Source organism: Protopterus annectens, chromosome 2.part0 (genome assembly GCF_019279795.1).
Source record: "Protopterus annectens isolate FY-2018-M chromosome 2.part0, PAN1.0, whole genome shotgun sequence".
Taxonomy (NCBI): Eukaryota; Metazoa; Chordata; order Ceratodontiformes; family Protopteridae; genus Protopterus; species Protopterus annectens.
In genome coordinates this window covers 1,014,401,214-1,014,414,188 of record NC_056728.1, presented here as the reverse complement: position 1 = coordinate 1,014,414,188, position 12,975 = coordinate 1,014,401,214, and the positions used below count along the sequence as shown (strand labels likewise).

The following is a 12,975-nucleotide window of genomic DNA, read 5'->3' as shown; positions in this document are numbered from 1 at the left end:
ATGAGGATTGAGTACACCAAGACTATAATTTCCTTGGATCTGGATGTTATACCTTTATTTATAAGTTGTGCCACATAAAAGGACTTTTTCACCACTGTGGACACATGATGGTCAAAGTTCAGGCTACTATTTATCAGTGTGCCTAGATCTCTCACATCTGAGTCTAATCTTAGGGGTGTGCTATTGATGTTGTAGTTTTCCGGAGGATTTGACTTCCCAAAGGGCATGATAAGGTATTTTTTTCAAATTTAGTTTAGGCCATGGTTGTGGCACCAATCATTTGTCTGATGTAGATCCTCCTGAAGGATATCTACATCATTAGAGGGATTCATTCATTACCCCCAGGTTGCAGTCATTGGCAAACTTTGTCATCTGGAGGCCTTCCACATTTGCCTTGATGTCAGAGAAGTATATTCCAAACAGGAGTGGTCCAGCACTGAACCCTGCGGCACACCACTAGTAACTGTCCTCTTGCTGGATCTGGATTCACCCACTTTAACCATGTGTCCTGTCCCTGAGCCAGTTGGCTATCCATCTGATGATGTAGGGATTTATGCTAGTTTTGAAAGATTATGCTCACAAAATGTATCAGACACTAAAGAGTAACGAGCCTAGAAATGAATGGTGGGGGCAACTTGTTTTCACAAGTTTATAAATTAATATAAATGTAAGAAGATAGCTGAAAAATTTTAAAATCATTATTTATTCACACAGGACGGTTATTTTTTTAAATGTTTTATTTATGTTGTGACATTTATGTTGTGAAAGGTTTGAATATAGGGTATGGAATGGCTGAAGTTACACTGATTAAAGTGTTAATGAAGAAATGTGTTTATGCTTATTATAGGAAGTTATTCAGCTGGAGAAGCAGACAGGTGGAGAGCTCTTGGATGAGCCAAAGACATTACACTTCAAAGGTAGCACTCATAACCTGAGGCTGTCGATTCATGATGTCCCACACTCTCTCTGGAAGAGCAGACTTATAGCTAAATACCAGGTACATCAGGACTTTCTTTGCTGTGGATCATTTTATGTACTCCTTTATACAGCAGTCTTGCATGCGTGTGAATGGAATGCAGTATTTCACAACCTTAACTTTATCGTCTGGGCAGTAAAGAATGAAAACCAAACTAATGAGATTGTGATGTCTATTACAATGTACTTTAGCTATCTGCAGATCACTCAGTTTAGGTTGACATGAAGTGTAACCTTACTCCGACACCAAATAAAATTGATGAAAATAAGAAAAAATTCTCTATCAGCATTTTGTCTATCAGAGATAGATAGTGTGAAGATAGGTGAAGGCAGCCAACCTAGCCCAATAGAACTTTGTAGATAATTCTTTCATTTGTAAATATTAATATAAGCCACAAGCTTGTTCTCTTAAATGGGAAAAAATGGTGTTAAATGTGGAACTGCAAAAATGTAACAACAGTGCACTCTGATGTAACAAATGCTGATAAGTCAATTCTTTGATGCCAAAACTCAGAGCCGAGATGTCTAGATAAAGGCATTCTGCCTATTGTTTTTAGGCCACAGTTGATTGTTAGAATTTGCATGTATAATGTCTTTTATTGCTCTGGTTCCTGACCAGCTGCAAGATCAAAAGGGCTATTAACCTATGAGAGTCTGTTAGCCTGGGAACCAGAAAGAAATGATGTAATCTGAAATTAATCAGTGGTACTGTGTTATCAATTTAAGGACAGAAAGAAGGAGAGCATTAGAGAATTTGCCTTGAGAACATCCAACTCACCACTCTGCCTGTGTCTGTATGTAAGTATGATTTTAGAACTGTGTTTTCTCTTAGATATAGCTAGGAAATAGGAAGATTAGATTAGTTTGTTTTTCTGTGATGTCAGAACTTTTCTACTTTATTATTTTAAGTATTTATCCATGATGTCGGAGCTCTTGACTAGCACTGTGTACTAAGAAGTATTGTCTTGTGTTTTTTGTATTTATTAAATATTTTTAAACCTTTCAACTGTGGCTGTTTTGTGTAGAGATAATTTAAGCTCTAAGAGTACATTGCATGTGTATAGTGATACTGTACCAAGTCACTCGAAATAAGTCTTGACTGGTTGCACTTACCATTTATACCATTTGGATAGTAATATTGCACAGTATAATTGGACACCCTTTCTTAGGGGCCTTTGAGTAGCTGATAAATATTAGCTGGGTGTTGGCAATGATTTCTACTGCATAGTCTGGGTAAGAGGAGCATGGCTGGAAAACCTGTGCCAGCCTTCCCCAGGAGTGTCTGTGTGATTGTATAAACTCTTATTTCAAAGTGTGTGTTTGTCAGCTACTTGGGCAGGGACACAAAGGACCGGTTGGACAGAGAGGGTGCTGGAGGTTTTAGCTTGCCCACAAGGCTAAGATATGGACCCTATAGCTGTGCCAGTGGGGAGTCTTATTGGGGACCTGGAGAGAAAGGGAGAAACCCGTCCCAGACTGACTGTGATCTCTGTGTGCTCTTAAGGGAAATGAGGGAGTAAGGATTGAGGCTCTTAAGGGAAATGAGGGAGTATGGATTGAGGCTCCTTGATTGCTGGGCCAGTGCACGGGCATCACATATTAATTGCTGGCAGTGGTGGGATATCCACACCACATATTAATTGGTTGGCAAATACTAATTGTGTTGTAGTGGTGTGGGTAGAGTGAATTCCTGTAGCTTGTGTACAGTGATCACTGAAGGTGTTTTGTTCTCTATATCAGCCACTCAGTGAATACTCAGAGTTCAGATCACAATTGTTTTATTTCTTTTGTTAGCTTAGTTAGTTAGGGAGAGCAGGCAGCATGTCAGCAGAGGAGTATGGAAAGCTGACAAGGAGCCAGATGGCTGAGATGTGCCAGGCTAGGGGACTGTTGCATAGAAACCTGAATAAGGCAGACCTGATTGCAGCCTTGGTCACAGCTGCATCAGAAAACAGCAACCAGGAGGACGATCAGACTGGTAGTGGGGATGTACCACCCTCAGAGAATGGACAGATCAACATTTCTGCAGAGGACTTAAAAATCCATCTGGAGCTAAAGAGACTTGACTTGGAGGCCAGGCGTTTGGAAACAGAAGCAGCTGAGAGACTGAAGCATCTAGAGAGTGAGGAGAATGAGAAACTGCTATGCCTGGAAGTTGAGGAAAAGGAGAGACAGAGGCAGCATGAGAAGGAAATGCTGACTCTTCGCCAGAGTCATGGAAGTAATGGGAAGGGAGTAACTGGACCCCAGAAGCACAAAAGGTCAGCAAATTTCTTCTGCAGTTTAAAGAGGGGGATAATTTTGATAGTTTCATTCATATGTTTGAGAGGGTATGTAAACAGTATGATGTTGCCTAAAGGCTCTGGGTACGGTTCCTGACCCCCTTACTCCATGGTAAAGCTGTAACTGTGTTGTCTAAAATGTCTGACGTTGGCTGTTTTAATTATACTATGGTTAAGAACTGTTTGTTAGAATTGTTTAAGCTAACACCTGAAACATATAGGAAAACGTTTCGTGAGCATAGATGCAAGGCAGATGAAAGTGTGTGTTAATATGTTGCTGAACTGAGCACTTATTTTCATAGGTGGATGAGTGGATGTCAGGTCACCACTTTTGAAGGGCTGGCAGACCTTTTGGTGAGGGAATATGCCTTTAGCACTTTGCCTGAGGACATGAGGATCTGGTTGGCTGAGAGACAGTGTGCTACTTCAGATGATTTTGGGAAGAAGGGAGACCTTTACCTAGCAAGCAGGGCATCCCTGTACAGGAAAGGGACCCCCAGTACTGCTCATGGGTCTAAAGGAACCCATGGTGGGCAGCACCGACTGCCCTAACAGAATCTGCCACTAGCAGAGTAAGCCACTAGTCCAGAAATACATCCAGGACCTAGGGTTAAATGTTTTGAATGCAACGACTGGGGCCATGTGGCATACCGATGTCCATGGAGGCAAGGCGGGGAACAAAAGGTGAGAGAGCAAGAAAGTGGGAAAGACAAAAATGCCAATAATAGGTTGTCTTGAGACAACAGGGTTACCAAACTACCATCCTGCAGATGCCCTGATAGGGAAGGATTTAGATAAGGCAGTACCATGTGCTTATGCAGTTACACACAGTCAGACTAGGAGACAAGCATATGGGTCTGGTAGCCTGGGAGAGACCCAGACAGACTGCATACTTGCAGCCAGGACTGGTGAGGTGGTTACTTCAGGGAGGGAGCTACTCTGTAGCAGTGAGAATGAAGGTGAGTCACAGCTGCTTGTGGGTACTGCTGTTCCCTTTGACAGAGTGACTGCAAAGGTAGAAGTGAGTAGTAGTACCCATTCTAACAGTGAGGCACCACTGTCAGAAGATGTCAGACTTCCTGTGGAAGGGGAGCTGGGAAGGTTTACAAAGAGAGAGAGTTGAGACAGGCTCATCTCTCAGACCCTACATTGCAAGGTCTGAGGCAGGTAGCTAGTGGGGCACCTGATTCTCAAGGGAAGGGGGATTCTGTATACTGGGACAAAGGGTTACTGTATAGAGAGTGGACCCCTGAGGGAGGGCTAGAAGGTGAGAGGGTACATCAGTTGGTGGTGCCTGGAGCTTACCATCTGGCACTTCTAGCCATAGCCCATGATATTCCCTTTGCAGGTCATATGGGCATAAAACTACAAAGAGACATGTTATGCAGAACTTCTATTGGAGTGGAATTTAAAGAGATGTAACAGGGTACTGCAGGACCTGTGAGCAGTGCCAAAAGGTAGGCAGGGCAGGAGACAAGGTGAAAGCTCCTTTGATTCCTTTGCCTGTGATTGAGGAGCCATTTCAGAGGGTAGCTATGGATATTGTGGGGCCTTTGAGTACCCCAAGTTCCACAGGGAAAAAGTATATCCTACTGATAGTGGATTATGTTACATGATACCCTGAGGCAGTGTCTCTGTCCTTCATTGAGGCAGAAAAGGTGACAAATGCTTTGTTAGAGATTTTCAGCAGGGTAGGTTTCCCAAAAGAAATACTGACTGACAAAGGTGCCAATTTCACGTCAGACCTGCTGGCTTGTCTGTGGAACTACTGTGGGGTGAAGCACATGAAGACCCCCCCTACCATCCCCAGGGCAGTTGAAGACCAGTTTAAGAGGGAGTGGGACAAATATTTGCCCCATCTGTTGTTTGCTTACAGAGAGGTTCCCCAGGAATCCTCAGGTTTTTCACCCTTTGAGTTGCTATATGGGCATAGGGTGAGGTGACCTCTAGATTTAATTTGAGATGAGTGGGATGGTGAGTGTGAACTTCACAAGGAGTCTGATGTGGCATATGTCCTAAACCTCTGGACAAGGCTCAGGGAAATCATGGGCTTGGCCCAGGAGAACCTGCCAGAAGCCCAACAACAGAAAAAGGTGTGGTATTACAGGAATGCTTGAACTAAAGAGTATGCTGTGGGGTAGCAGGTAATGGTTCTCATTCCTGTCAGACACAACAAGTTGCAAGCAGCTTGGGAGGGACCCTACAGGGTGGTAAGAAAGGTAAGTGATGTTAACTACATGGTGGAAATGCTAGGCAGGAGGCAGGGGCACAAACTGTACCATGTTAACATGAGGAAGCCTTGCCATGACAGAGAGGTCCTTGTGCTGAGCATTTGCAGTGGATTGCAGGAGGAGGCTGAAGGAGATCAGGTGACTGATCTCCTCAGTGAGGCTCGGGCTGACACCTCAGTGGAAGGGGTAGCAATGTCCCAGCAGCTATCTCCTACCCAAGTTCAAGAAATCCGAGCAATACAGGGGTTTGGGGACACGTTCACTGGGAAACCAGGGTGCACTCACCTGATGCAGCACCAGGTGGACACAGGACCCCAAAGGCCTATTAGGCAGGTCCCTTATAGGGTGCCTGAGAGAGTCAAAAGTGAGGAGATACAGGAGATGTTGGAACCAGGGGTGATTCAAGAGTCCAACAGTTCCTGGGCCTCCCCAGTGGTGCTGGTGCCAAAGAAGGATGGCAACACCAGGTTCTGTGTGGACTACAGGAAATGAAATAATCACACAGAGTCAGATGCTTACCCTATGCCAGGACAGATGATTCCCTAGAGCAGCTGGGTGGGGGCTAAGTATCTTACAACAACTGATCTTACCAAGGGTTACTGGCAGGTGCCCTTGACTCCCAGTGCTATGGAGGTCAGCCTTTGTGACTCCTTTTGACTTGTATGAGTTCACAAATATGCCCTTTGGGATGAAAAATGCCCCAGTGGCTTTCCAGAGGCTGGTAGATTGTATCCTAGCAGGAGCAAGAGGATTTGCCCTTGCTTACCTAGATGATATTGCCATCTACAGCCATTCCTGGCAAGAGCACTTTCAGCATGTCAGGGAGGTGCTGGGCAGACTACAGAGGGCAGGGTTGACCATTAAGCCCAGCAAATGTCAGGTGGGTATGGTAGAGGTCTCCTACCTGGGACATAGAGTGGGGTGTGGTAAGATCAGACCAGAACCTGCCAAAGTAGAAGCCATTTAGGCATGGCCAGCACCTGTTACCAAAAAGCAAGTGAGGGCATTCTTAGGAATAGCAGGATGCTACAGAACGTTCATCCCCAGTTACTGTACCATAGCTGCTCCCCTCACAGACCTGACAAGGAAGAACAGGCCAGATAAGATAGTGTGGACCCCAGCATGTGAGCAGGCATTCCAGGAGCTTCAGTAGGCTTTGGGGGGACCACATGTGTTAGCCAGTCCATATTACAGCAAAGAATTTGTTGTGCATGTGGATGCTTTGAACCATGGGGTGGGGGCTGTACTTAGCCAGATTTCTTCAGAGGGAGAAGAGCACTCAGTGGTTTATCTCAGTCATAGGCTCCAACACAGGGAGGAATGCTATGCAGCTGTAGAAAAGGAATGTCTAGCCATAGTGTGGGCACTGCAGAAACTTCAGCCTTATCAGTATGGAAGAAAATTCACTGTAGTGACAGATCACAATCCCCTAACATGGTTACACAGAGCCAACCAGCAAAATGCCAAGTTGCTAAGATGGAGGCTAGGATTGCAAGCATATGATATGTCACTGCAGCACTGCAGCAGGATTAGCAATGTCAACGCAGATGGGCTCTTAAGACAGGGAATGGGGTAATGTATACTCAGATAGACTAACCCTCTCAAGCAATGTTTCTCAAGGGTCACTTGAAAAACTAGCTTGAGTTCCCCAGCAGGGGGGGGGGTGTGATGATAGGTGAAGGCTGCCAGTCTAGCCCAATAGAATTTTGCAGATAATTCTGTCCTTTGTAAATATTAATATAAGCCATAGGCTTGTTCTCTTAAATGGGAAAATATGGTATTAAATGTGGAACTGCAGAATTGTAACAATAGTGCACTCTGCTGTAACAAAGCTGATAAGTCAGTTATTTGATGTCAAAACTCGGAGCCGAGATGTCTAGATAAAGGCATTCTGCCTATTGTTTTGAGGCCAGAGTTAAGGGCTAGAATTTGCATGTATAATTTCTTTTATTGCTCTGGTTCCTGATCAGGTGCAAGATCAAAAGGACTATAATCCTCTGAGAGTCTATTAGCCTGGGAACCAGAAAGAAATGATGTAATCTGAAATGAATCAGTGGTACTGTGATATCAATTTAAGGACAGAAAGAATGAGAGCATTAGGGCATTTGTCTTGAGAACATCCAACTCACCTCTCTGCCTGTGTCTGTATGTAAGTAGGATTTTAGAACTGTGTTTTCTCTTAGATATAGTTAAGAAATAGGAAGATTAGACTAGCTTGTTTTTCTGTGATGTCAGAACTTTTCTACTGTGTTATTTTAAGTATTTATCTGTGATCTCTGAACTCTTGACTAGCACTGTGTAGTAAGATGTATTGTCTTGTGTTTTTTGTATTTATTATTAAATATTTTTAAACATTTCAACTGTGGCTGTTTTGTGTAGAGATAATTTAAGCCCTACGAGTACATTGCATGTATATAGTGATACTATGCCAAGTCACTCCAACTAAGTCTTGACTGGTTGCACTTACCATTTGGATAATAATATTTCACAGTGTAATTGGACACCCTTTCATAAGGGCCTTTGAATAGCTGATAAATATTACCTGTGTGGTGGCAGTGATTTCTACTGTATAGTCTTGGGTAAAAGGAGCACATCTGGAGAACATGTGCCAGCCTTCCCCAGGAGTGTCTGTGTGGTTGTATAAACTCTTATCTCAAAGTGTGTGTGTGTGTCAGCTACTTGGCAGGGACACAAGGCACTGGTTGGACAGAGAGGGTGCTGGAGGTTTTAGCTTGCCCACTAGGCTGAGATCTGGACCCTATAGCTGTGCCAGTGGGGAGTCTTATTGGGGACCTGGAGAGAAAGGGAGAAACCAGCCCCAGACTGACTGTGATCTCTGTGTGCTCTTAAGGGAAATTGTACTATACTATGTGTGTATTTATTATCGTTTCCCTGTATGGATGCCCCTCACTGGTGTTAGTGGTGAGGATTGAGGTTCCTTGATTGCTGGGCCGGTGCACGGGCATCACAGGTATCATCACTGCTGAGTTTTTGCTTTCCTCATACCTTGAATAGCTGTTTTAGACTTTTTATTGATGTACTTGAATTGTACGTGGTTTTACCTGTTCAGGTTCCCTTGATTTTGTAGTCAGTCATTGGTAATAAGAAGCTTGCACAATTTAAGCCTTACATAAGGGTGGGCCATAGAATCAACATAACAACTTATTAATATTCCAGAAGAGAAAGATAGAGGATTCGGCTGTGGTAAGCTACTTATCCTAAAGCAAGAGTGAAATGTATGTGCTTGTTCGGCAGTTTAATACAGAAGATGTAGGCAATGACCTACTAATTAGCTTAATTCTTTAGTCATCAGTTTGATTCCCAGAGTTTCTGCTTTGTGACTCTGTGCTAGTTACTAAAGCAGAAAATGCTCCCAGGATAACCTAGAAAAGAGGCACATGTGCCTGGGTGGGTTTACCTGGTTAATACCAAGAAAACAAAGGTAGATCGACAGAGCAAGAGAGATTTCATTCAGTGATGTTCTTCGTGTTTCACTGTTGCAGCCATCACATTTGGATTATCTGCTTTCAGTAGCCCTCAGTCAGCCTGATTAACAAAGTCTTGGGTCCTGCATCAGTTGCTGTCTCTTCTTCCATGACGTCAGGTCGTCAGAGGTATAAAACATGCAGCCGATGCCATTACCCCAGTCTTTCTTGCCGTGGTAAAGATTTTCATTCGTACTGTAGTCCTTGCCTAGGCCCTGACCACGACGTACCTTGCTGTCGGTTTTGTGCCTTATTTAAACCATAAACTGTCTGTCATTGGTATATTTACGCTTCTAAATATTTTGGTGATCAGTTCAAATATCCTGATATGTCTTCGGTCAGCCGTCCGACTACTGACATTGCGAAAATATGCAAAGATAAAGACAGAGACAGGCCACCTAGGTCCAAAGCTGCCAACGACGCTTCTCCTAAGCCAGTCACCAGTTCGCTGGTACTCAGTGAGGCGCTTTCTCAGCCCCTGATACCTGCTACTTCTGATTTGTAGGCCTCTACTGAGACCCATTTGGAGTCCGGTATGCTGCGAGATGCTTCAACTGTGGAACCTGCGGATGTCTCTACCTTGGATGGGTCCAGAGCCGCTGTGCAGGCACCGGCTTCTGAGGGTGTATTCAGGCCTACTGACTTGCATATTAAACCAATGCCATCTTCTTCTTCAAGGCTTAAATCTCGACCCTTGCCTAGAAAACTGGTGCCCAGACCACATGGACAGGCCTCTATGCCTAAAAAAGAAATGCTAAGAATGGCTGAAGACCTTATTACTTTAATCAAGGAAAGCCAGCCTTCCCCCTCTGAGACCTAGGACTGAGTTTGTTTATGGTATTTCTGACCAGGATTCTGAATTTTCTGTTTCCTCTGATGACCAGGATTTACCCTTCTCTACCTATGAGGAGTCTGATGCTGAGAACTCTAGTTCCTCTGCTTTCCCCCCAGAGGATTTCTCTTTTGGTGAAACCTTGCATACTCTCAGGGAGCATTTTCATTGGGAAAGTCAGGATTTCTCTGATTTTAAAAAGAGGCTGAGGGATTTCTTACTCCTGCCCCAGCACAGGCCTTTAGGCATACCTCCTGTACGAGACATAGGTGATGCATTTGCAGAATCCAGCTTGGCACCTGACTCTCTACCTCCTGCTCCCAGAAAACCTGATAGATATTACAGGGTCCCTGATTCTCACAAGTTCCTTTTTAAGAATCCTACTGCGGATCCTAAGACCATTTCACAGAGGCCCAAGGGCATTAAAGCAACCACTGCCAAAAATCCTACCCCCTCTAATAGAGACTCCAGGGTGCTGGATAGATGGGGTAAGAAGGTATACACTTCTGCAACTCTGGCCATTAGGACCTTAAACTGCCAGTTTCATATGTTAAAGTGTCAGCAGCATATTATTGGATTGCTTAAAAAAAAATTATGTTGATTCCTGATTGTGCTGAAAATAAGGATTTACAGGATTTACTGCATTCAGCTGAACAAGTTGGAAAACATAATTTGCAATGTGGTTTTGATTTTCTAGAGGCATCTTGCAGGGCTGCTGTAACTGGGTCTGTACTAAGAAGGTATGCTTGGCTTAAGGAGAAATCCCTACCAGATCATGTTAAAGCAAAATTACTGGATGGTCCCTTAAACCAGGACCACCTGTTTGGCAACAAGGCAGAAGAAGTTCTTAAAAAGATGGAAGAAAAAGCTAAATCTATGGAAACTGTTAAAGATTTTTTACAAGTACAACCTTCAAGATTTAGTAGGCATTGGCCTTCCAAGAACTGGTCCTTTCCTGTCTCTTCCAGACCACCTCAGTCCAAACCCAGATCCAGCAGAGCTTCCAGGCTGCAGTCCCAGGGTACACACAGGACTAAACAGTGGGGGCTCCACTTCCAAATCTGGGAGTAATAAAACTCCCCCTATGGTAAACTGTCTCAATGACTTATTTTTTAAATTTCCAAGCACTTCTCAACTGACTGCCCCTTTTGGGAGAAAGATTGTTCTTCATGCAAAGAACTGGGAACTCATTACCCAGGACAAATGGGTTTTAAATATAGTGTCCCAGGGATACAGATTTAACTTCCACACATTGCCAACACCAAGTGGGTGGCCAGATCTACCCCCAAATTAGTGGACAGAGGCCCAAAAGCAAGTACTTTCTCTCTTAAGCATGGGGGCTATTCAGTTGGTACCAGAAGAGGAAATGGGAAAGGTTTCTACTCAAGACGTTTCCTGGTACACAGAAAAGACAATTCATGGCATCCTATCCTGGACCTGTCTACTCTAAACACCTTTTTGGTGATTCCAAAATTCAAGATGCTGACTCTTCAGCAGTTGTTCCTATGCTAGGCAAAGATGCTTGGTTGGCAAAACTAGATTTAAAAGAAGCATACCTGCACATCCCAATCAGGGAATCTTGCAGAAGATACCTACACTTCAAAGCAGGCTACACGTAGTATCAGTTCTCTGCACTGCCCTTTGCTTATCTACTGTGCCTAGCTCCAGTTATTGCATTTTGCAGGCAAAGAAATATTCAAATTTATCCATACCTGGACAATTGTCTAATTCAGACAGAAAGCCAGGACATACTTTTGAATCATCTGGCCTTTGTACAAAGGGTGCTAACTTGTCTGGGGTACACCATAAATGAAAAGAAATCACACCTGGTACCCTGTCAATAAATTATATTCCTGGGAGAAAGCTTGAATACAACTTCCCAGATGGCTTTCCTTATGCCAGAGAAACAAATTAATTTGACAACCTACTTCAAACAAGTGGCCACAAAAACCCTGCTATCTGCAAGGCAAATACTGCAAGCCTTGGGGTTCATGGCCTCCTGCATTCTTCTAATTCCATATGCAAGACCGCATATGAGGAAACTACAGTGGTATCTAAAAAGCCTATGGTGTCAACATTCAAAGGATCTAGAAGCAATGATTCCTATCATACCTTGCCTGTGCCTAGAGTTCCTCTAGTGGGACTACCATTCAGTCTACCCCCTGCCGCCCAAACCCTAACAACAGACGCATCAGACTATGCATGGGGGGCTCACCTGGCAGGGAAGTGCATTCAGGGCAAATGGAACCCAAGTCAAATGCACCTGCATATCAATCAAAAAGAAATGTTAGCTGTACAGAATGCTCTGACAGCCTTCAAGGACCACATTCTTCCAGGACAACTAATGGTAAAGATGGACAACACCACTTTTATGTGGTACATAAGCAAGCAGGGGGGTACACATTCTTACCCTCTCTGCAAACTAGCCATGGCATTGTGGAACACAGCCTTGACCTACCAAGTGCATCTACAAGCTCAAATCCTGCCAGGGAAATTAAATACACTGGCAGATGGACTAGGAGGAACCTCATGGACCCACATGAGTGGAAACTGGAACCAAGGATTTTCAACATGTTGACAAGCAAATGGGGCAGCCCAGATATAGACCTGTTTGCCTCCCCCCAGAAATATCAATTGGACAAATTTTGCACAAGGACTCCCCACAAACAAGCTTGGAAAGTGGATGCTATGTCCTTCAACTGGAAAAACCTATCAGTTTATGCCTTCCTTCCTCTGCCTCTGCTCTCCAAAGTACTACTAAAGATTAAACAGGACAAACCAAGGATGATTTTGATCACACTAGAATGGCCATGCCAATACTGGTACCCCCTCTTGTGCAGTGTGTCATGGTTGGCCCCATGGCACCTGCCTCAGACTCCTTCCCTGTTGTCTCAGCAGGAGAACCAGATTCTGCACCCTCAGCTTCAAACACTGAACCTAGCAGCCTGGCTAATTACCTAATCTCTCCTTTACCATCCCTCAGTAAACCAGTGATGGATATCATTTTAGAGGCAAGGAGGCCTAGTACTAGAAAATCTTATGCTGAAAAATGTAAAAGATTCTGTGCCTGCAACCAATCTCAAGGGATGAGCACATCAGCGCCCACTTTACCTCAGATTTTACAATACTTAACTGAGATGCTTCACAAGGGCCTGTCTTTTTCATCCATC

General features: G+C 44.0%; 1 protein-coding gene across 3 annotated transcripts in view; it reads left to right on the top strand.

The window, feature by feature from the left end:
* The window catches only part of UNC5C (unc-5 netrin receptor C), a 1,141,364-nt gene that overhangs the window by 1,071,928 nt on the left and 56,461 nt on the right, over positions 1-12,975 (top strand). For all 3 annotated transcript variants that reach the window (XM_044061271.1, XM_044061273.1, XM_044061270.1), the window contains one exon: positions 848-997. In XM_044061271.1, coding sequence (XP_043917206.1) covers positions 848-997 — 150 coding nt within the window. The remainder of the gene's footprint in view (positions 1-847; positions 998-12,975) is intronic.